This window comes from Nerophis lumbriciformis, linkage group LG22 (genome assembly GCF_033978685.3).
Source record: "Nerophis lumbriciformis linkage group LG22, RoL_Nlum_v2.1, whole genome shotgun sequence".
In the NCBI taxonomy this organism is placed as follows: Eukaryota; Metazoa; Chordata; class Actinopteri; order Syngnathiformes; family Syngnathidae; genus Nerophis; species Nerophis lumbriciformis.
The window spans coordinates 31,097,431-31,119,122 of NC_084569.2; the positions used below are offsets into that span (position 1 = coordinate 31,097,431).

General features: G+C 37.5%; 1 protein-coding gene and 1 long non-coding RNA gene across 8 annotated transcripts in view; one reads left to right on the forward strand and one right to left on the reverse strand.

Annotated features, from left to right (window-relative positions):
• Positions 1-21,692, reverse strand: part of caskin1 (CASK interacting protein 1) — a 339,666-nt gene that overhangs the window by 19,178 nt on the left and 298,796 nt on the right. For all 6 annotated transcript variants that reach the window (XM_061973687.2, XM_061973688.2, XM_061973685.2 and 3 more), the window contains 4 exons: positions 12,660-12,761; positions 12,428-12,566; positions 5,386-5,529; positions 4,220-5,316 (listed from right to left, as the gene is read on the reverse strand). In XM_061973687.2, the coding sequence (XP_061829671.1) occupies positions 4,220-5,316; positions 5,386-5,529; positions 12,428-12,566; positions 12,660-12,761 (1,482 nt within the window). The remainder of the gene's footprint in view (positions 1-4,219; positions 5,317-5,385; positions 5,530-12,427; positions 12,567-12,659; positions 12,762-21,692) is intronic.
• LOC140679716 (uncharacterized) overlaps positions 1-21,692 on the forward strand; it is a 196,952-nt gene that overhangs the window by 15,992 nt on the left and 159,268 nt on the right. The window lies entirely within an intron of this gene.

The window sequence follows — 21,692 nt, forward strand, 5'->3', positions numbered from 1 at the left end:
AGCCTGCTGTGTTAGAGCAATTACTCTGATTTAGTGGATTATTTTAGTCGTTTTGATTATTTAATTAGTGCAAGGTTTCCGCTGTCATTATTTACTTGCAAGTGTGCAGATCACATCAATTAGATGACATGCTGTAGCATGTTGTTTTATTGCAATTTCTCTGATTTAGTGGATTATTTTAGTCGTTTTGATTATTTAAATAGTGCAAGGTTTCCGCTGTCATTATTTACTTGCAAGTTTGGAGATCGCATTACTTAGAAGACATGCTGTCTTACAGCAATTTCTCTGATTTAGTGAATTATTTCCAGCCTTATTTGAAATTGTTTTGATTATTTCAATTGCACAAGGTTTCCGGTGTCATTACGTACTTGCAAGTTTGGAGATCACATGAATTAGATGACGTGTTGGAGCATGTTGTTTTACAGCAATTTCTCTGATTTAGTGGATTGTTTTAGTCATGTTGATTATTTAAGTAGCGCAAGGTTGTCAATGTCATTAATGAGTTGGAAGAGTGGCGAGCACATTACTTAGGTCGTGTCCTCGCTTGCTGTGTCACAAAAAATTCTCCATTTTAGTGGATTATTTCCAGTCGTGATTATTTTCATTGAACACGCTTGTCCTTAATTACTTGATAGAGGAGCGATTGCTTTAATTGGATGGCTTGTTTTAGCCTGCTGTGTTAGAGCAATTACTCTGATTATTTTAGTCGTTAAGATTATTTAATTAGTGCAATGTTTCCGCTGTCATTATTTACTTGCAAGTGTGGAGCTCACATGAATTAGATTTTACTGCAATTTCTCTGATTTAGTAGATTATTTTAGTCGTTTTGATTATTTAAATAGTGCACGGTTTCCGCTGTCATTATTTACTTGCAAGTTTGGAGATCGCATTAATTACAAGACATGCTGTCTTACAGCAATTTCTCTGATTTAGTGAATTATTTCCAGCCTTATTTGAAATTGTTTTGATTATTTAAATTGCACAAGGTTTCCGGTGTCATTACGTACTTGCAAGTTTGGAGATCAAGTGAATTAGTTGACATGTTGGAGCATGTTGTTTCACAGCAATTTCTCTGATTTAGTGGATTGTTTTAGTCATGTTGATTATTTAAGTAGCGCAAGGTTGTCAATGTCATTAATGAGTTGGAAGAGTGGCGAGCACATTACTTAGGTCGTGTCCTCGCTTGCTGTGTCACAAAAAATTCTCCATTTTAGTGGATTATTTCCAGTCGTGATTATTTTCATTGAACAAGCTTGTCCTTAATTACTTGATAGAGGAGCGATTTCTTTAATTGGATGGCTTGTTTTAGCCTGCTGTGTTAGAGCAATTACTCTGATTATTTTAGTCGTTTAGATTATTTAGTTAGTGCAATGTTTCCGCTGTCATTATTTACTTGCAAGTGTGGAGCTCACATGAATTATATTTTACTGCAATTTCTCTGATTTAGTAGATTATTTTAGTCGTTTTGATTATTTAAATAGTGCAAGGTTTCCGCTGTCATTATTTACTTGCAAGTTTGGAGACCGCATTAATTACAAGACATGCTGTCTTACAGAAATTTTTCTGATTTAGTGAATTATTTCCAGCCTTATTTGAAATTGTTTTGATTATTTCAATTGCACAAGGTTTCCGGTGTCATTACGTACTTGCAAGTTTGGAGATCAAGTGAATTAGATGACATGTTGGAGCATGTTGTTTCACAGCAATTTCTCTGATTTAGTGGATTGTTTTAGTCATGTTGATTATTTAAGTAGCGCAAGGTTGCCAATGTCATTTAATGAGTTGGAAGAGTGGCGAGCACATTACTTAGGTCGTGTCCTCGCTTGCTGTGTCACAAAAAATTCTCCATTTTAGTGGATTATTTCCAGTCGTGATTATTTTCATTGAACAAGCTTGTCCTTAATTACTTGATAGAGGAGCGATTGCTTTAATTGGATGGCTTGTTTTAGCCTGCTGTGTTAGAGCGATTACTCTGATTATTTTAGTCGTTTAGATTATTTAATTAGTGCAATGTTTCCGCTGTCATTATTTACTTGCAAGTGTGGAGCTCACATGAATTAGATTTTACTGCAATTTCTCTGATTTAGTGGATTATTTTAGTCGTTTTGATTATTTAAATAGTGCAAGGTTTCCGCTGTCATTATTTACTTGCAAGTTTGGAGATCGCATTAATTAGAAGACATGCTGTCTTACAGCAATTTCTCTGATTTAGTGAATTATTTCCAGCCTTATTTGAAATTGTTTTGATTATTTCAATTGCACAAGGTTTCCGGTGTCATTACGTACTTGCAAGTCTGGAGATCACATGAATTAGATGACATGTTGGAGCATGTTGTGTCACAGCAATTTCTCTGATATAGTGGATTATTTTAGTCGTTTTGATTATTTAAATAGTGCAAGGTTTCCGCTGTCATTATTTACTTGCAAGTTTTCGAGATCGCATTACTTAGAAGACATGCTGTCTTACAGCAATTTCTCTGATTTAGTGAATTATTTCCAGCCTTATTTGAAATAGTTTTGATTATTTCAATTGTACAAGGTTTCCGGTGTCAGTACGTACTGCAAGTTTGGAGATCACATGAATTAGATGACATGTTGGCGCATGTTGTGTCACAGCAATTTCTCTGATTTAGTGGATTGTTTTAGTCATGTTGATTATTTAAGTAGCGCAAGGTTGTCAATGTCATTAATGAGTTGGAAGAGTGGCGAGCACATTACTTAGGTCGTGTCCTCGCTTGCTGTGTCACGAAAAATGCTCCATTTTAGTGGATTATTTCCAGTCGGGATTATTTTCATTGAACAAGCTTGTCCTTAATTACTTGATAGAGAAGCGATTGCTTTAATTGGATGGCTTGTTTTAGCCTGCTGTGTTAGAGCAATTACTCTGATTATTTTAGTCGTTTAGATTATTTAATTAGTGCAATGTTTCCGCTGTCATTATTTACTTGCAAGTGTGGAGCTCACATGGATTAGATTTTACTGCAATTTCTCTGATTTAGTGGATTATTTTAGTCGTTTTGATTATTTAAATAGTGCAAGGTTTCCGCTGTCATTATTTACTTGCAAGTTTGGAGATCGCATTAATTAGAAGACATGCTGTCTTACAGCAATTTCTCTGATTTAGTGAATTATTTCCAGCCTTATTTGAAATTGTTTTGATTATTTCAATTGCACAAGGTTTCCGGTGTCATTACGTACTTGCAAGTTTGGAGATCACATGAATTAGATGACATGTTGGAGCATGTTGTGTCACAGCAATTTCTCTGATTTAGTGGATTGTTTTAGTCATGTTGAATATTTAAGTAGCGCAAGGTTGTCAATGTCATTAATGAGTTGGAAGAGTGGCGAGCACATTACTTAGGTCGTGTCCTCGCTTGCTGTGTCACAAAAAATTCTCCATTTTAGTGGATTATTTCCAGTCGTGATTATTTTCATTGAACAAGCTTGTCCTTAATTACTTGATAGAGGAGCAATTGCTTTAATTGGATGGCTTGTTTTAGCTTGCTGTGTTAGAGCAATTACTCTGATTATTTTAGTCGTTTAGATTATTTAATTAGTGCAATGTTTCCGCTCTAATTATTTACTTGCAAGTGTGGAGCTCACATGAATTAGATGACATGCTGTAGCATGTTGTTTCACTGCAATTTCTCTGATTTAGTGGATTATTTTAGTCGTTTTGATTATTTAAATAGTGGAAGGTCTCCGCTGTCATTATTTACTTGCAAGTTTGGAGATCGCATTAATTACAAGACATGCTGTCTTACAGCAATTTCTCTGATTTAGTGAATTATTTCTAGCCTTATTTGAAATTGTTTTGATTATTTCAATTGCACAAGGTTTCCGGTGTCATTACGTACTTGCAAGTTTGGAGATCAAGTGAATTAGATGACATGTTGGAGCATGTTGTTTCACAGCAATTTCTCTGATTTAGTGGATTGTTTTAGTCATGTTGATTATTTAAGTAGCGCAAGGTTGCCAATGTCATTTAATGAGTTGGAAGAGTGGCGAGCACATTACTTTGGTCGTGTCCTCGCTTGCTGTGTCACAAAAAATTCTCTATTTTAGTGGATTATTTCCAGTCGTGATTATTTTCATTGAACGAGCTTGTCCTTAATTACTTGATAGAGGAGCGATCGCTTTAATTGGATGACAGAAACCTGACAACAAGGTGGAGTCATGCCGTGATGGCGTGTTGGTGGAACGTCGGTTCTGAACACACCTGCAGGAAGTTCTTCTGCAGCGCCATCCCTTTGGCCCCGCCCCCGATGGAGGACATTTCCAGCATGGCGGCGATGCTCCTCACACTGCCCATGCTGTTTGTCTCCACGGCGGTTGTCTCCGCCGACACGCCCACATCGCTGGCCCGCCGCTGCTGGTGGTAAGGCACATCCAGCATCCCGCCGGTGGTGTTCGCCACCGCCGGCGGCGCGGTCCCTTCTGAGAGGTTGGAGGAGGAGATAGCCGAGCTTGAGCGTTTGGGCGGGGGTGGAGGCGGACCTTTCTTCTTCTGCCGCAAAGTGATGGACTGCGGCTGATAGCGGGCGATCGTTTTGTCCTGGTTGCGGACGGAGTGGCTGCGGCTGACACGGTGCGTAACCGTGGCGTATTTACCGCCGTCCGCTCTGACGTTGGAGCCCAGGCTGGAGGCCGCCTCGCCGCTCCTTCCCCCTCCTCCTCCCACCGTCCTCTCGTCACACTCGCCATCTGACACAGCGTGCCGGGTGAGACTGTGGGCTCGTTTCTTCTGGAGTGCGGAGGAATCGGCCTCGTCGCCATCTGCCGGCTCGGCCTCCGGCGGGAGGCAAAGCAGGGGGAGCTGCGGTTGTGCGCCTTCGCTCGTTTCCTGGTTCTGAGGGTGGTGCGGGGACTGGACGGGAACGCCGCGACTGTTTGGAGACTGAGGCGGGTGCGAGCGCGGTGACTGAGGTCTTTCACCTTGAAGGAACTGCGGGGACACCTTGTGCTTGGACTGAGGGGAGGAAGTGCTCTGCACGGAGGAGGCGGAGGAGGAGGAGGAGGAGGTCCTGGTCTTGGTCGGCGTGTGAGGCGGCGTGTAAGGCGGCGCGGGCTGGGAGTGGGCGTGGCGGTGTTTGCCTTGAGACGAGGCGCTGCTCCTGTGGGAGGAGGAGCTTCCTTGGCTGCTCTGCTGCCTCATCGTCCTCGCCTCCTTCTTCGGCGGTCCGACGACGACGGCGTTCACGTCATCGGGGTCCTTGCTGGGAGTCCGTGCGGGCTGAGCTGAATGGGTCATGGCGTTCTGGAGCTCGCTACTCAGCTCGCTGTCCTGGAAGGTGCTCATCTTTGGAGACGTCACGTCTGGGGAGACACAACAAAGAGATCTCACATGTCGTCTGGGGGGTGCAAGATGTTCACCTGTATACTCACCGTCTGGGGGCGGGCTGTCCATTGAGATCACTTCCTGTTGCTGCGTGATGGGCGGGGGCTTCTTTCTCAGGGAGCCCCGCCCATCTGAATTGCGCTGCATTTCAGCGAGTCTCTTCACCGCCAACATCAGCTTCTTCTGATGGCCTAAAACCGAATTAAATTGTAAATGATAGTCACCCAACGGGATAATCTCACTTTCACATTATTTAATCGCTCCTATAATAATGAAGAATGTGCCGATCAATCGATCACCGATCGGTATTGGCTGATTTTCGTTAAAAGTATATGATCAACACTGGCGATTAATGCCGATCACTGACACTATTTGTGTCCCCCAACTAATTATATGTCTCTATACACAGTGTGGAGCCGCTCCCCTGAGATAATACAGTAATAATCATCTACATTACATAGTATCTTAAGTAGGGCTGCAACTAACAACTAATTTGATAATCGATTAATCTGTTGATTATTACTTCGATTAATCGATTAATAATCGGATGAAAGGGACAAACTACATTTCTATCCTTTCCAGTATTTTATTGATAAAAAACAGCATACTGGCAACATACTTATTTTGATTATTGTTTCTCAGCTGTTTGTAAATGTTGCAGTTTATAAATAAAGGTTTATTAAAAAATAATAATTAAAAAATAAGTAGCCTCTGCGCATAGCATAGATCCAACGAATCGATGACTAAATTCATCGCCACCTATTTTTATAATTGATTTTAATCGATTAGTTGTTGCAGCCCTAGCTGCAACTAACAACTAATTTGATAACCGATTAATCTGTCAATTATTACTTTGATTAATCGATTAATAATCGGATGAAAGAGGCAAACTACATTTCTATCCTTTCCAGTATTTTATTGAAAACAAACAGCATACTGGCACCATACTTATTTTGATTATTGTTTCTCAGCTGTTTGTAAATGTTGCAGTTTATAAATAAAGGTTTATTAAAAAAATAAATAAATACAAATTTAAAAAAAATAAGTAGCCTCTGCGCATAGCATAGATCCAACGAATCGATGACTAAATTAATCGCCACCTATTTTTATAATCGATTTTAATCGATTAGTTGTTGCAGCCCTAGCTGCAACTAACAACTAATTTGATAATCGATTAATCTGTCGATTATTACTTCGATCAATCGATTAATAATCGGATTAAAGAGACAAACTACATTTCTATCCTTTCCAGTATTTTATTGAAAAAAAAACCAAGCATACTGGCACCATACTTATTTTGATTATTGTTTCTCAGCTGTTTGTAAATGTTGCAGTTTATAAATGAAGGTTTATTAAAAAAAAATAATAATAATAAAAAAATAATAATAAGTAGCCTCTGTGCATAGCATAGATCCAACGAATCGATGACTAAATTAATCGCCACCTATTTTTATAATCGATTTTAATCGATTAGTTGTTGCAGCACTAGCTGCAACTAACAACTAATTTGATAACCGATTAATCTGTCGATTATTACTTCGATTAATAATTGGATGAAAGAGACAAACTACATTTCTATCCTTTCCAGTATTTTATTGATAAAAAACAGCATACTGGCACCATACTTATTTTGATTATTGTTTCTCAGCTGTTTGTAAATGTTGCAGTTTATAAATAAAGGTTTATTTAAAAAACAAAAACAAACAAAAAAAAAAACAAGTAGCCTCTGCGCATAGCATAGATCCAACGAATCGATGACTAAATTAATCGCCACCTATTTTTATAATCGATTAGTTGTTGCAGCACTAGCTGCAACTAACAACTAATTTGATAACCGATTAATCTGTCGATTATTACTTCGATTAATCGATTAATAATCGGATGAAAGGGACAAACTACATTTCTATCCTTTCCAGTATTTTATTGATAAAAAACAGCATACTGGCACCATACTTATTTTGATTATTGTTTCTCAGCTGTTTGTAAATGTTGCAGTTTATAAATAAAGGTTTATTAAAAAATAATAATAATAAAAAAATAATAATAAGTAGCCTCTGCGCATAGCATAGATCCAACGAATCGATGACTAAATTAATTGCCACCTATTTTTATAATCGATTTTAATCGATTAGTTGTTGCAGCACTAGCTGCAACTAACAACTAATTTGATAACTGATTAATCTGTCGATTATTACTTCGATTAATCGATTATTAATCGGATGAAAGAGACAAACTACATTTCTATCCTTTCCAGTATTTTATTGAAAAAAAAAACCCAGCATACTGGCACCATACTTATTTTGATTATTGTTTCTCAGCTGTTTGTAAATATTGCAGTTTATAATAAAGGTTTATAAAAAAATTAAAAAAAAGTAGCCTCTGCGCATGCGCATAGCATAGATCCAACGAATCGACTAAATTAATTGGCAACTATTTTTATAATCGATTTTAATCGATGTGAAAGATTAATTGTTGCAGCCCTAATCTTAAGTAACATTATCACTGGAGGACAAGGCTAAACATGTTACACACCGAGAGCAAAGTCAGGGGCGGGCATGCTAATGGTTAAGCTAACTGTTAAGCTAGCTTGAAACAACACCAAGAAATAGGTGCTCAGTAAAGTTTAAGAGGTGAAGATGGAAGCATATTACAGCAGACAGAAAGTGGCAATTAACAGGAAATTAACAAAATAAGAGCATAATATAACAGCAACTGTTGGAATTGTCGCAGTCAGTACACGACACTCAAGATGTGGTGTCAGTAAACGATCGATACTCTAGGGATTGGGATGATATTTTTTATTTTCTCAAAATATTTTTGTTGTTGTTTACAAACTCAGGGAATAATGCAATGGACACAGGAGGACTTTGAGGGCAAAAAACAAAATAATTTAAATGAGTAGTAGGTAGTAGTTTTGGATTTTTTTAGGTGCCGATGGAAACAGAAAGTAAGCGGTTGTAAACAGGAAATTAACAAAATAAAAGAGTCTAGAAAGAGGATAATATAACAACTGTTGGTGTGTCAGCATTGTCACAGCCAGTGGAGGACATGTAAGAGGAGGGAGGATCGATCCATAAATAAGTGGTGTCGACACCAAGGGTATATATATAGTCGATACTGGAACGATTAGATGGATATTTATTTGTTTGTTTCTTAAAATCTTTTTTTGATGTTGTTTTTGTTCATGTTTACAAACTCAGAAAATAATTCCCTGGACACAGAACGACAAAAACCAAATAATTTAAATGAGTAGTAGATGTTTAGTTATTGTGTATGATTGACTTTGTTTTGCTCAAACAATTGTATATCATAAAAGAGAAACAAAACCTAATTGAAATACTGTGTTGATATTGTAAAACTGTCAGCACTCACTTTAAATATATTTTAAAATGTACAGATAATACATGTGATCGGTATTAGTATCGGCCGATCTCACTCATGGATGATCGATTTCAGAATCGGCAACATAAAACCCTGATCAAAAGATCCCAAATAATAATAAATTGTGATCACATTTAACCATTTGCAGATTAAACAAAGTAACTAAATTATTATTTACAAAATAAATCAATGATCAAGTCTATGGAGCTCAACCTTGCGGTGCTTTAAAAGTGATGCAGGTCCTATAAATGTCATGCAAAATTAAATTCTAGTACAGGGGTGTCCAAAGTGCAGCCCGGGGACCATTTGCGGCGCGTAGCTAATTTTTTTAAGGGCCCGCGGCACAATTGTTAGCATTCTAATATTAAGCATGCTGGCTTTCTTTTTGCCAATTTTGCAGGCATACACATCAGTGTCAAATATTTTGTTACTTGACAAATGCTAACATTTAGCATGTTGGCTTTTTTTAAGCTAATTTTGTAGGTCATATTTTGGTACTTCATGCATGCTAAGTGTTTTTTTTTGTGTGTTTTTTTTTATTTTTTATTTACACATTTTTCAGATATGCACGTCTGAGTAATATATTTTGCTCCTTGATGCATGTTACAGTTGGTATTTTAGCATGCATGCTAGCTTTTTTTTGTTGCCAATATATACTTCAGTGTTATATATTTCAGTATTTCACTAATGCTAACTGTAAGCATACTATTGTTAGTATTTTAGCATTGTACTGTTAGCATGTTAGCTTTACTAGCTCCTTTTGCTTAGACTGACCATATTCTGAAATCCCAAAAAGAGGACACATATATGCGTGCCAAGGCGGGCAGCACGCCAAGGCCGGGACTAGGTGAAAATTTGCCAATGATACTCGAACTTGCTTTATAAATAATATATTTATTTAAATAAAGCATTTTTCTCCTCTGACAGCAGTGTTGGCGCTAGGAATTTTCAAAATGGGGTCCCACTTTTTTGTAAGCGTTTTGAAAACATGATAAACGTATGCATTATCCTGTTATATCTCACATTCTATATTGTGTTTTGGAAAAAGGTTGTCATAAACGTTACTTAATTCATTAAAAAAAATAATTAAAAAAGAAAACAAATGTGTATGCATATGTAAATGTATTCAGTTATAAACATTCATTCACTTTCTTCTTTCCTTCATGGATCTAAACTTTACCGCTGCTGGTAGTTTTTTCTATGTTTTTATTTAATAAGTTGTAGGTGTATTTATTTCAGTATAAACGTGTAAAAAGTGTTTTGCTTCGGTCATGAAATGATCATAATGGTGTGCCAGGGCATACATACATTTTATATTTAACGCTTAAATCTATGGAGTCTACATCAACATCAGATCTATTCCTCATTTCAAAATGTTTTAGTTTTTTTTATGTTGTTTTTTTGTTTGTTTGTTTTCCGCCCTTTTTTGTCAAACAAAACTATGTTTTTAATGGCAAGCACAAAATATGCAAAATCTTCCACCAAAAATATGTTTCTTAGTGGAATATTTGATGTGAAGTAATCGGAACCTTGGATAGGTCAATAATTCATAATAACATTGATTTTGATTCAATATTATGTTTTGGGCAATGACAGTTTGAAAGGGAAAAAAAACAGCTTTGTTTTATTAGTCAACATTGCAACTTTTTCTAAATTACATTTCACCTTTAAGCGTTTTTATTTCACTTTTGTTATGTGTTTGCTTATTTTAATAGTATTTTTAGAATGTGCCGTGGGCCTTTAAAACATTAGCTGTGGGCCGCAAATGGCCTCCGGGGCACACTTTTGACAACCCTGCTATAGATAATAAAAAATTCAATCTGATAAATCTATGGATAAAAATCAAAGCCTGGCGACGCATGCGCGTTTATCATAACTATCTCTCTCTCTCTGTCTCTGCCCCTCCCTCACCAATGCTGCTGCGCGCACAATTTGTTTTGTTTTTAACCCCTTCTTAACCCTGAACGTACATTGAAAATACACGCAACCCTGACTGAAAACTCCGCCCGGACGGCCCCACAAAAGAGCACATGTCCGGTGAAAAGAGGACGTATGGTCAGTCTACTTTTGCTTGGAGCAAGAAATGAGTCATATTTTTTGTTAATAGACGCCATCTTGCCAGTGGGCTAACTGTTAAAATTTCTGTTGGGCTATGGCTCATCAGCATTCACACAGAATTTGATGTTCAAACTCATAAACTTTTTTTTGCAAATAATAATTAACTTAGAATTTCATGGCTGCAACACGTGCCAAAGTAGTTGGGAAAGGGCATGTTCACCACTGTGTTACATGGCCTTTCCTTCAGTAAACGTTTGGGAACTGAGGAGACACATTTTTTAAGCTTCTCAGGTGGAATTCTTTCCCATTCTTGCTTGATGTACAGCTTAAGTTGTTCAACAGTCCGGGGGTCTCCGTTGTGGTATTTTAGGCTTCATAATGCGCCACACATTTTCATTGGGAGACAGGTCTGGACTATAGGCAGGCCAGTCTAGTACCCGCACTCTTTTACTATGAAGCCACGTTGATGTAACACGTGGCTTGGCATTGTCTTGCTGAAATAAGCAGGGGCGTCCATGGTAACGTTGCTTGGATGGCAACATATGTTGCTCCAAAACCTGTATGTACCTTTCAGCATTAATGGTGCCTTCACAGATGTGTAAGTTACCCATGTCTTGGGCACTAATACACCCCCATACCATCACAGATGCTGGCTTTTCAACTTTGCGCCTATAACAATCCGGATGGTTCTTTTCCTCTTTGGTCTGGAGGACACGACGTCCACAGTTTCCAAAAACAATTTGAAATGTGGACTCGTCAGACCACAGAACACTTTTCCACTTTGTATCAGACCATCTTAGATAAGCTCAGGTCCAGCGAAGCCGACGGCGTTTCTGGGTGTTGTTGATAAACGGATTTCGCCTTGCATAGGAGAGTTTTAACTTGCACTTACAGATGTAACGACCAACTGTAGTTACTGACAGTGGGTTTCTGAAGGGTTCCTGAGCCCATGTGGTGATAACCTTTACACACTGATGTCGCTTGTTGATGCAGTACAGCCTGAGGGATCGAAGGTCACGGGCATAGCTGCTTACGTGCAGTGATTTCTCCAGATTCTCTGAACCCTTTGATGATATTACGGACCGTAGATGGTGAAATCCCTAAATTCCTTGCAATAGCTGGTTGAGAAAGGTTTTTCTTAAACTGTTCAACAATTTGCTCACGCATTTGTTGACAAAGTGGTGACCCTCGCCCCATCCTTGTTTGTGAATGACTGAGCATTTCATGGAATCTACTTTTATACCCAATCATGGCACCCACCTGTTCCCAATTTGCCTGTTCACCTGTGGGATGTTCCAAATAAGTGTTTGATGAGCATTCCTCAACTTTATCAGTATTTATTGCCACCTTTCCCAACTTCTTTGTCACATGTTGCTGGCATCAAATTCTAAATTTAATAATTATTTGCAAAAAAAAAAATGTTTATCAGTTTGAACATCAATTATGTTGTCTTTGTAGAGCATTCAATTGAATATGTGTTGAAAATGATTTGCAAATCATTGTATTCCGTTTATATTTACATCTAACACAATTTCCCAACTCATATGGAAACGGGGTTTGTACAAAAATAGCCCCGACATCCTTCAATTTGTCAGTCTGTGGCTCTCAGTGGAAAAGGTTTGGGCACCCCTGTTCTCATACTTGACTTACCCAGTTTGGTGATGCCTATTTCCTGTAGGTCCTCCCATGTGATGTCCGTAATGAAGTCGATGTTCTCATAGCCGTTCTGCACCAACACCTGGTGGTACTGACTTAGACCAATAGCGCACAACCACTCTCCGAGACTGGCCTACAGGAAGAGCAGAAACAACGGAGCTCATAACTTAGAGTAGCTTCTTTTTAATGACTTAATTACACGTCTTTTTTTTTTTTTTTTACTCACAGGCTTCTGCTCGGGCAGCCACTCCGTGACACTCAGTTTATTAATCTCTGCCGCCATCTTCTTTCTGTGGCCGGGTTTCGTTACTCCAATAGCTGTTAGATCCTACAAAACACACAACGCAGGCAGGTCGTGTACGGTGGCGGCTTGTGCGGGATCGCAGTCACATGTTCGCACGCACATACATAGCAGCAAAAGCAAAAGAGAGAGAGAGAGAGAGAGCGTGGAGCGAAAATAAATGTTTGAAAAATAAAGACAGGATGGACAATGTCTGCAAAATGCAATGGAAGTGAAATACTTTAGAATTGTGTCTATCGTTCACAATCCCTAGGTAAGACAAGAACACGTTTGACCTTTTTTATGCATTCTAACTCGTAAAATACAGCAAGCAAGAGGTGGCTAACAATGCAGATACTCGGAGTACAATATTGAACCTGTAAAGCCCTCTAAAAAAACATCCAAAAACCGGCAACAATACTCCATTTACATCTCGTGACCTGAGCAGTGATTTGTATTTATTAGGGATGTTCGATAATGGCTTTTTGCCGATATTGTCCAACTCTTTAATTACCGATACCGATATCAACTGATACCGATATCAACCGATATATGCAGTCGTGGAATTAACACATTATTATGCCTAATTTGGACAACCAGGTATGGTGAAGATAAGGTACTTTAAAAAAAATTAAATAAAATAAGATAAATAAATTAAAAATATTTTCTTGAATAATAAAGAAAGTAAAACAATATAAAAACAGTTACATAGAAACTAGTAATTCATGAAAATTAGTAAAATTAACTGTTAAAGGTTAGTACTATTAGTGGAGCAGCAGCACGCACAATCATGTGTGCTTACGGACTGTATCCCTTGCAGACTGTATTGATATATATTGATATATAATGTAGGAACCAGAATATTAATAACAGAAAGAAACAACCCTTTTGTGTGAATGAGTGTAAATGGGAGAGGGAGGTTTTTTGGGTTGGTGTACTAATTGTAAGTGTATCTTGTGTTTTTTATGTTGATTTAATAAAAAATAAAAAAATGTTACCGATAATAACAAAAACCAATACCGATAATTTTCGATATTACATTTTAACGCATTTATCGGCCGATAATATCAACAGGCCGATATTATCGGACATCCCTAGTATTTATATAGCGCTTTTTCTCTCAAGACTCAAAGCGCTTTACATAGTGAAACCCATTATCTACATCTATAGGCTACATTTAAACCGGTGTGGCTGGCACGACCGCTCTACCAACCGAGCCACGCCTCCCCAAATATACATAAGTTTACATACCCTGGGAGAATTTATGATTTCTTGGCCATTCTTCAGAGAATATGGATGATAACACAAAAACCTTTGTTCCACTCATGCTTAATGGTTGTATGAAGCTATTTATTGGCAAACAACTGTGTTTACTCTTTTTAAATCAAAACGGCAAAAGAAAGTACCCAAATGACCCTGATCAAAGGTTTACATACCCCAGTGACTTTGATCTGATAACATGCACAAAAGTTGACACAAACAGGTTTGAATGGCTAATCAAGGTTCCAATCCTCACCTGTGACCTGTTTGTTTGTAATTAATATGTGTGTATAAAAGGTCAGTGAGTTTCTGGGCTTCTGACAGACCATTGCATCTTTCATCCAGTGCTGCACAGATGTTTCTGGATTCTGAGTCATGGGGAAGGCAAAATAATTGTCAAAGGATCTGCGAGAAAAGGCAATTGAACTGCATAAAACAGGAAAGGGGTATAAAAAGATATCCAAGGAATTGAGAATGCCAATCAGCAGTGTTCAAACACTGATTAAGAAGTGGAAGATGAGGGATTCAGGTAGACCAGCAAAGATTTCAGCCACAACAGCCAGGAAAATTGTTCGAGATGCAAAGAAAAATCCACAAATAACTTCAGCTGAAATACAGGACTCTCTGAAAAATGGTGGTGTGGCTGTTTCAAGATGCACAATAAGGAGGCAGTTGAAGAAAAATGGGCTGCAGGGTCATTTGGGTACTTTCTTTTGCCGTTTTGATTTAAAAAGAGTAAACACAGTTGTTTGCCAATAAATAGCTTCACACAACCATTAAGCATGAGTGGAAGAAAGGTTTTTGTGTTATCATTCATGTTTTCTGAAGAATGGCCAAGGAATCATAAATTCTCCCACAACTGTACGTTAACCAAGTATTAGCGATATTGTTACTGTAAGCGCTAACTAGGGATGTCCCGATCCAGGTTTTTGCACTTCCGATCCGATACCGATATTGTTTTTGCATTTCCGATCCGATACCGATACTGACCGATACCGATACTGGCCTATCCGAGCATGTATTAAAGTTTAAAGTTATTTAGCCTACTTAGTTGTCAGAATCATGTTGAAAAGGGTTTTAGTACTCTTGATAACAACTAGCCAGCTGAATTAGGGGAGTTTGAATAATACACAATGGTTGGTAACAAGAAACTGACCTGTTTATTCAAGGATAAACACAAAATAGACAAAATTATACATGACAAACAGAAATGGCATCATTGAACTAGGGCTGGGCGATATGGCCTTTTTTTAATGTTGCGATATTTTAAGGCCATATTGCGATACACAATATATATCTCGATATTTTGCCTTAGCCTTGAATGAACACTTGATGCATATAATCACAGCAGTATGATGATTATATGTGTTTTGATTGATTGATTGAGACTTTTATTAGTAGGTTGCACAGTGAAGTACATATTCCGTACAATTGACCACTAAATGGTAACACCCGAATAAGTTTTTCAACTTGTTTAAGTCGGGGTCCACTTAAATTGATTCATGATACAGATATATACTATCAGATATATATTATCATCATAATACAGTCATCACACAAGATAATCACATTGAATTATTTACATTATTTATAATCCAGGGTGTGGAGGAGGGCGCCGGATGTAAGTGTCAAAAAGACAGCCAAAAGAGTTTAATGTGAGAATAAATCTAAAGTTAAAATATAGGGTAGAAATGCACCCATTTGCAGGAAATGTACCGGTAGTCTTGATTTTCAAAATGTTCTTTCAAGGCTTGCATGTCTACATTAAAACATTCTTCTTCATACTGCATTAATATATGCTACTTTTAAACTTTCATGCAGAGAAGGAAATCACAACAAAAAAAATCACTAATTTTTTCATACGGTGTTGATGTGGAAATTTTTGCCTGCCTCGGCATTTTGATTGTGTGGACGTGTGGCACCGAATGGAGATAAGAGTCTCGACAGACGTCACAATATTTGAACAATGATGACGAAAACTGTTTTCTCTGTTGTGTCGGTGTGTCGAAAATTGTTATGCGCTTATTTTTTTATTTGATTTTGTGCGTGGCATAGATTTGCCGTGCGCAGAGGACGCTTGAGCAGGCGCGCACCTTAGCCGCTGCGCTAGCATCACAGCTAACGTTAGCCATGCCGCTACCTCGCTCTCTGCTGGGAGAGGACGTATACGTATGTGACGTATGACGTGACAGTATGTGACGTGTGTAAGAAGGTGCGCTTGCTGTCTGTGAGAGGGAGACACAGGAAAGAGTGAGAAGAGCCTGTCGTGTAATGCCAGCAGCTAAAAGCAACTGTGTGAGAATTGTGGATGTGTTGAAGGTGTGCTGGAAAATGCGGAACGGAAATTACGGAGCAGCAGAAAAGTGGAATGTATTATTTAGATAGGTGCGTTGGAAAACACGGACCGGAGTTTTTTTTAAAACTGGATCTGGAGCGGCATTTTCCCATGCCTTGCCGATACGCAATTTTTGGCAAATATCGGCAGCCGATCCGATCCAAATATCGGATCGGGACATCCCTAGCGCTAACGCAAACAAACTATTTTTAGCGGTGCCGTGATCACAGAGAACTAACTAGCTTGTGCTGCTATAATGGCATACTGAGCTGCTGCTGCTGCATCGCCTCTGAGTTGGTGAAAGTTAATTCTAGATTTTAAATCACGCCTCTCACCAGGATAGTAGAAGTTTGTGGAGATAAACCGAGAAGTTGGTCAACTTTGACATCCAACTTAGGCCGAAAAGACGCTCCTTTGCGGCACTTTTTTTTTTTTTTTAAACCTGCGTGAGGATTATGGTTAATTCTTTATCCAAACGATAATGTATAAACATTCCAAGAGTTGGCATCCCAGTGAGAGCAGGCATTGTACAGTAAGTTTTATTGTATTCATCGTTGGTATTTCTTGTTCAGCACTTAGCAATATTGCGACTTGATGCTAAGTGTTTCACTAAAGCTGGATCTATTTAGCACTCAGCTTCTAAAACTTGTAGGTCATCCTCCTTATATTCAGGCTCAAAAATACAAGGTTCTGGATCATCATCGTCTTTGTTGTCTTTCATGAAGTCTGCCATGATTAGTAGTATTTGTTATTGTTGAATAGAAAAGCAAATGTGATGCCGCTTTATGTCTAAAATGAGCAAAATACGTAAATATTACGTGTTATTATGAACGTGTTACTGTTACTACATTACATATATACTTATAGCAAGTATAAGTATATATGTGGGCTTATATAAAAGACTTATATAAAGGTTGAAGCTCAATTAAATCTGTTGCATCACCCATAGATCAGTGATTCTCAGACTGGTACGTGTACCACCAGTGGTACTCCAAACAAATATTCCAACACAGTGTTACTGTTCAAACGCTGTATGAAGTTACTGTGGCCACAAATATTAAATGCTAATGTTTAATAAAACCTCTGCCTTGTTTTTAATGAACACTTAGGCCTACTACGCTAAGTAGTAGGTCTAAGTGTTGGTTTTTAATGTTGGTCATTTGGTGGGAAAAGTTTGAGAACCGCTGCTGTGGATTATTAAGATGCCAAAACTTGGTATGTAATCAGAAAATACCAGCATGGCATGTGCATTCTATTTCATTCTATTCTAATGTTGTTTTTTCACACAACTACACACGATGTCAGCTAATGCTGCATTCAAGACCGCTGGAAAGTCAGAAATATCCCACTTGCAGCTTTCAAGGTCTGACCTTTTAAGAGGAATAAGAAATTAGTACGTGTTTTATACAAAATATCCCATGCATATGAAATTACATACAGCTAAATGTAGTTTGTATAATCTTCTAAGTCAGTGGTGACTCACACTTTTGCAGCAGGCAAGTCAAGGTGATCTACCTCTTGTATACATATACTGTATGTATATATATATATATATATATATATATATATATATATATATATATATATATATATATATATATATATAAAACATATTTATTTATTTTGTCGTTTTTGTTAACAAGTTAAGGTGTACAAAATGCAAACATGTTTAATATATGGATTTTCTTTCTTCCATGAAGACAAGAATATAAGTTAGTGTATTACCTGATTCTGATGACTTGCATTGATTGGAATCAGACAAGATTCACAGTAGTCCTGACAACTTCCACATTTTCGATTTTACATTGTGGAGGAGAAAAAAAGTCCTCCGTTCTGTCCAATACCACATTGAAGTGGTTGGTTTTTGGTTATATGTCCAGCTTCCATACTCCTTTTTACTCACTTTACAAGAAACACATTGGCGGTAAACTCTGTTGCTAGCTTGTTTGCGCTAGCTTTCGGAGACTCTTATTTTGTTAGCGCAGGCAGGATGGAGCAGCACTTTTATTGTGAAGACAGGAACTGTGCGGTCAGTCTTTAGACTTTTGCCGCGAGATACGGCTGAAATAAAAAGTGTTTCTTACCTTCCTGTCGGTCATTTTTTCTTAATAATGATCTGGCAGCAGACAGCATCATCTCACAGGACCCTCGGGTGCCGTGAATGTCAATCAAGTGACGAAAGTGACGTCATAGTAAAGATTTATGATCGCTAATTTTTTTTTTTTTTCAATGCCTGGCTGGCGGTCGATTGACACACCGTCCGCGATCTAACTGATATTTTACATGAAAGATGTGTCGGAGGGCTTTGCAGTTGGGAGTTAAAAAAAATAAAAAATGTCCGACTAGCTTGCACAGACACTGGGCAAATTAAGGCCCGGGGGCCGCATGTGGCCCGTTAAGCTTTTCAATCTGGCCTGCCGGACATTCCTAGATCATTTTTTTTTAGATTTTTAAGATGGAAACTTTAGCTGCCATTATGATGTGCAGTGATGTTTTCTAATTACCGTAAGTGTTTCAATGGTTGGAATCTGTGCTTTTGCATGATATACTAGTTACTATGGTCATCTAATTAGTTACTATAGTCATTTAATTAGTTACTATGGCATACTTGCCAACCTTGAGACATTCGATTTCGGGAGGTGGGGGGTGGAGGGTGGGGGCGTGGTCGGGTGTGTGGGGGTGTGGTTGGGGGCGTGGCTAAGAGGGGAGGAGTATATTGACAGCTAGAATTCACCAAGTCAAGTATTTCATATACATATACATATATATATATATATATATATATATATATATATATATATATATATATATATATATATATGTCTTAATAAGGTTATCCAAAAAATAGTGCTCGATACCGTAGTAGAGCGCAATATATGTATGTGTGGGAAAAAAAATCACAAGACTACTTCATCTCTACAGGCCTGTTTCATGAGGGGTTCCCTCAATCATCAGGAGATTTCTCCTGAATCTCCTGACGATTGAGGGTACCCCCCTCATGAAACAGGCCTGTAGAGATGAAATAGTCTTGTGATTTTTTTCCCCACACATACATATATTGCGCTCTACTACGGTATCGAGCACTATTTTTTGGATAACCTTATTAAGACATATATATATATATATATATATATATATATATATATATATATATATATATATATATATATATATAATATGTATATATATATATCTACATCCTGAAAATATGCAAACAAAACTGTGTTTAGATAATTGATACTTCAAACTTGCATAAATAAATCTTAAGGAATATAACATAACTTTGCTTCTGAGAGCTTCAAAATGTAATGAATAAAATGCTAAAGTTGTTGATAAACAAGCAATTATTTTAATAATTAAATATGGTCATTTTAAATGAATTATTATGATAATTTAAAATTAATTATTTCAAATATATTTATTTTAATTCTATGGCTGGATGTAATATGGAGTCAGAAAAAATACAAATAAAAATACAATTTTGATGTTTTTAGCAATATATAGTAAAAATGTATTTAGTTTTTTTTTTTTTTAATTAATAAATATATTTATTTTTAGGTAAGATAAACATAATAATACAATTTGTCTCTAGTCTGGATGATTTAGTTCTTGTCACCCTGTTGTCCTCCCGTCATGAAAAAAGGCTGTCCTCACTCAGGTCCGCATGGAGCTGGAGGGGGCGTGGCCTCCAGCTCAGGTTGAAAATCGGGAGATTTTCGGGAGAATATTTGTCCTGGGAGGTTTTCGGGAGAGGCGCTGAATTTCGGGAGTCTCCCGGAAAATTCGGGAGGGTTGACAAGTATGACTATGGTCATCTAATTAGTTGCTATGGTCATCTAATTAGTTGCTATGGTCATCTAATTAGTTGCTATGGTCAACTAATTAGTTACTATGTTCATCTAATTAGTTACTATGGTAATCTAAGTCACAGCAGCTCAGACGAGGCACCAAGCAGTGTGGGTGGGGAGCGTTTCCACAGAGTGTTTCCAGAGCCTGAAATGCGGGTGTCAGGGACAGACGCAGAAGGAGATTTTTACAACAACGTTCTACAGCTTAGTGATGTATCACATTTATCAGATTGTAGGTGTTTTTGTTTTTTTTATCTTTCACGTTCATATTTCGCTGTTTGTTGCATTTTTGTTGCGTTTCGCTTGATTGTAAAATATGTCGGTCGAGAGGGGCAGTGTGGTCAATATTCAGTGTTTTATCCTTCATAGTTAATATTGTAAAGCCCACATTATTTATTTTCATGTACATTCTGGGTGTCTCATTCAGTAAAAAAAAATAACATTCCTTCCCGTTTTTTCTGGCAGTCTGTCGTAACATTTTTAGCATTCAGACTTTATTGTGAGTTTTTGTATTAGTGTCCCCAGACACATTTTTTTCTCTAAATTTGGCCCCCCGTGTCAAAATAATTGCCCGGGCCTCAGCATGACACAAACAACACCTCAATACAGCCCTTGCATGGAAACAGGGGTTCAGAACATTCAGCGAGAGAATACCTCACTGATGCAAAGTCAGCATTTCACTGTGATTATTCGCAGGACTGACTTGACGGGTTTTGTATGCTGGACTGCAGGGATGTCCAAAGCGCGGCCCGGGGGACATTTTCAGCCCGCAGCTTAATTTTTATTGGCCCTCGGCATTTTAGGAGAACTTAAAATATTATTAGATATGACACTAATCTGCTTGGTCCAATATAACCATACTTGCCAACCTTGAGACTTCCAAATTCGGGAGGGGGGGGGGGGGGGGGGGGGGGGGGGGGGGTGTGGTTGGGGGCGTGGTTAATAGGGGAGGAGTATATTTACAGCTAGAATTCACCAAGTCAAGTATTTCATATATATATATATATATATATACCGGTGTGTATATATATATATATATATATATATATATATATATACGTATAAGAAATACTTTACGAAATACTAAGTCAAGTATTTCATATATATATATATATATATATATATATATATATATATATATAAAAATACATATATATATATATATATATATATATATATATATATATATATATATATATATATATATATATAAGAAATACTTGACTTTCAGTTAATTCTATCTATAGATATATATTTCTTTTATTATATATATATATATATATATATATATATAAAATAAATACTTGAATTTCAGTGTTCATTTATTTACACATATACACACACATAACACTCATCTACTCATTGTTGAGTTAAGGGTTGAATTGTCCATCCTTGTTCTATTCTCTGTCACTATTTTTCGAACCGTGCTGAACACCCTCTCTGATGATGCATGTGTGGCACGCACAAAAGTGCTTTCATCAAATGCACTGAATTTCGGGAGATTTTCGGGAGAAAATTTGTCCCGGGAGGTTTTCG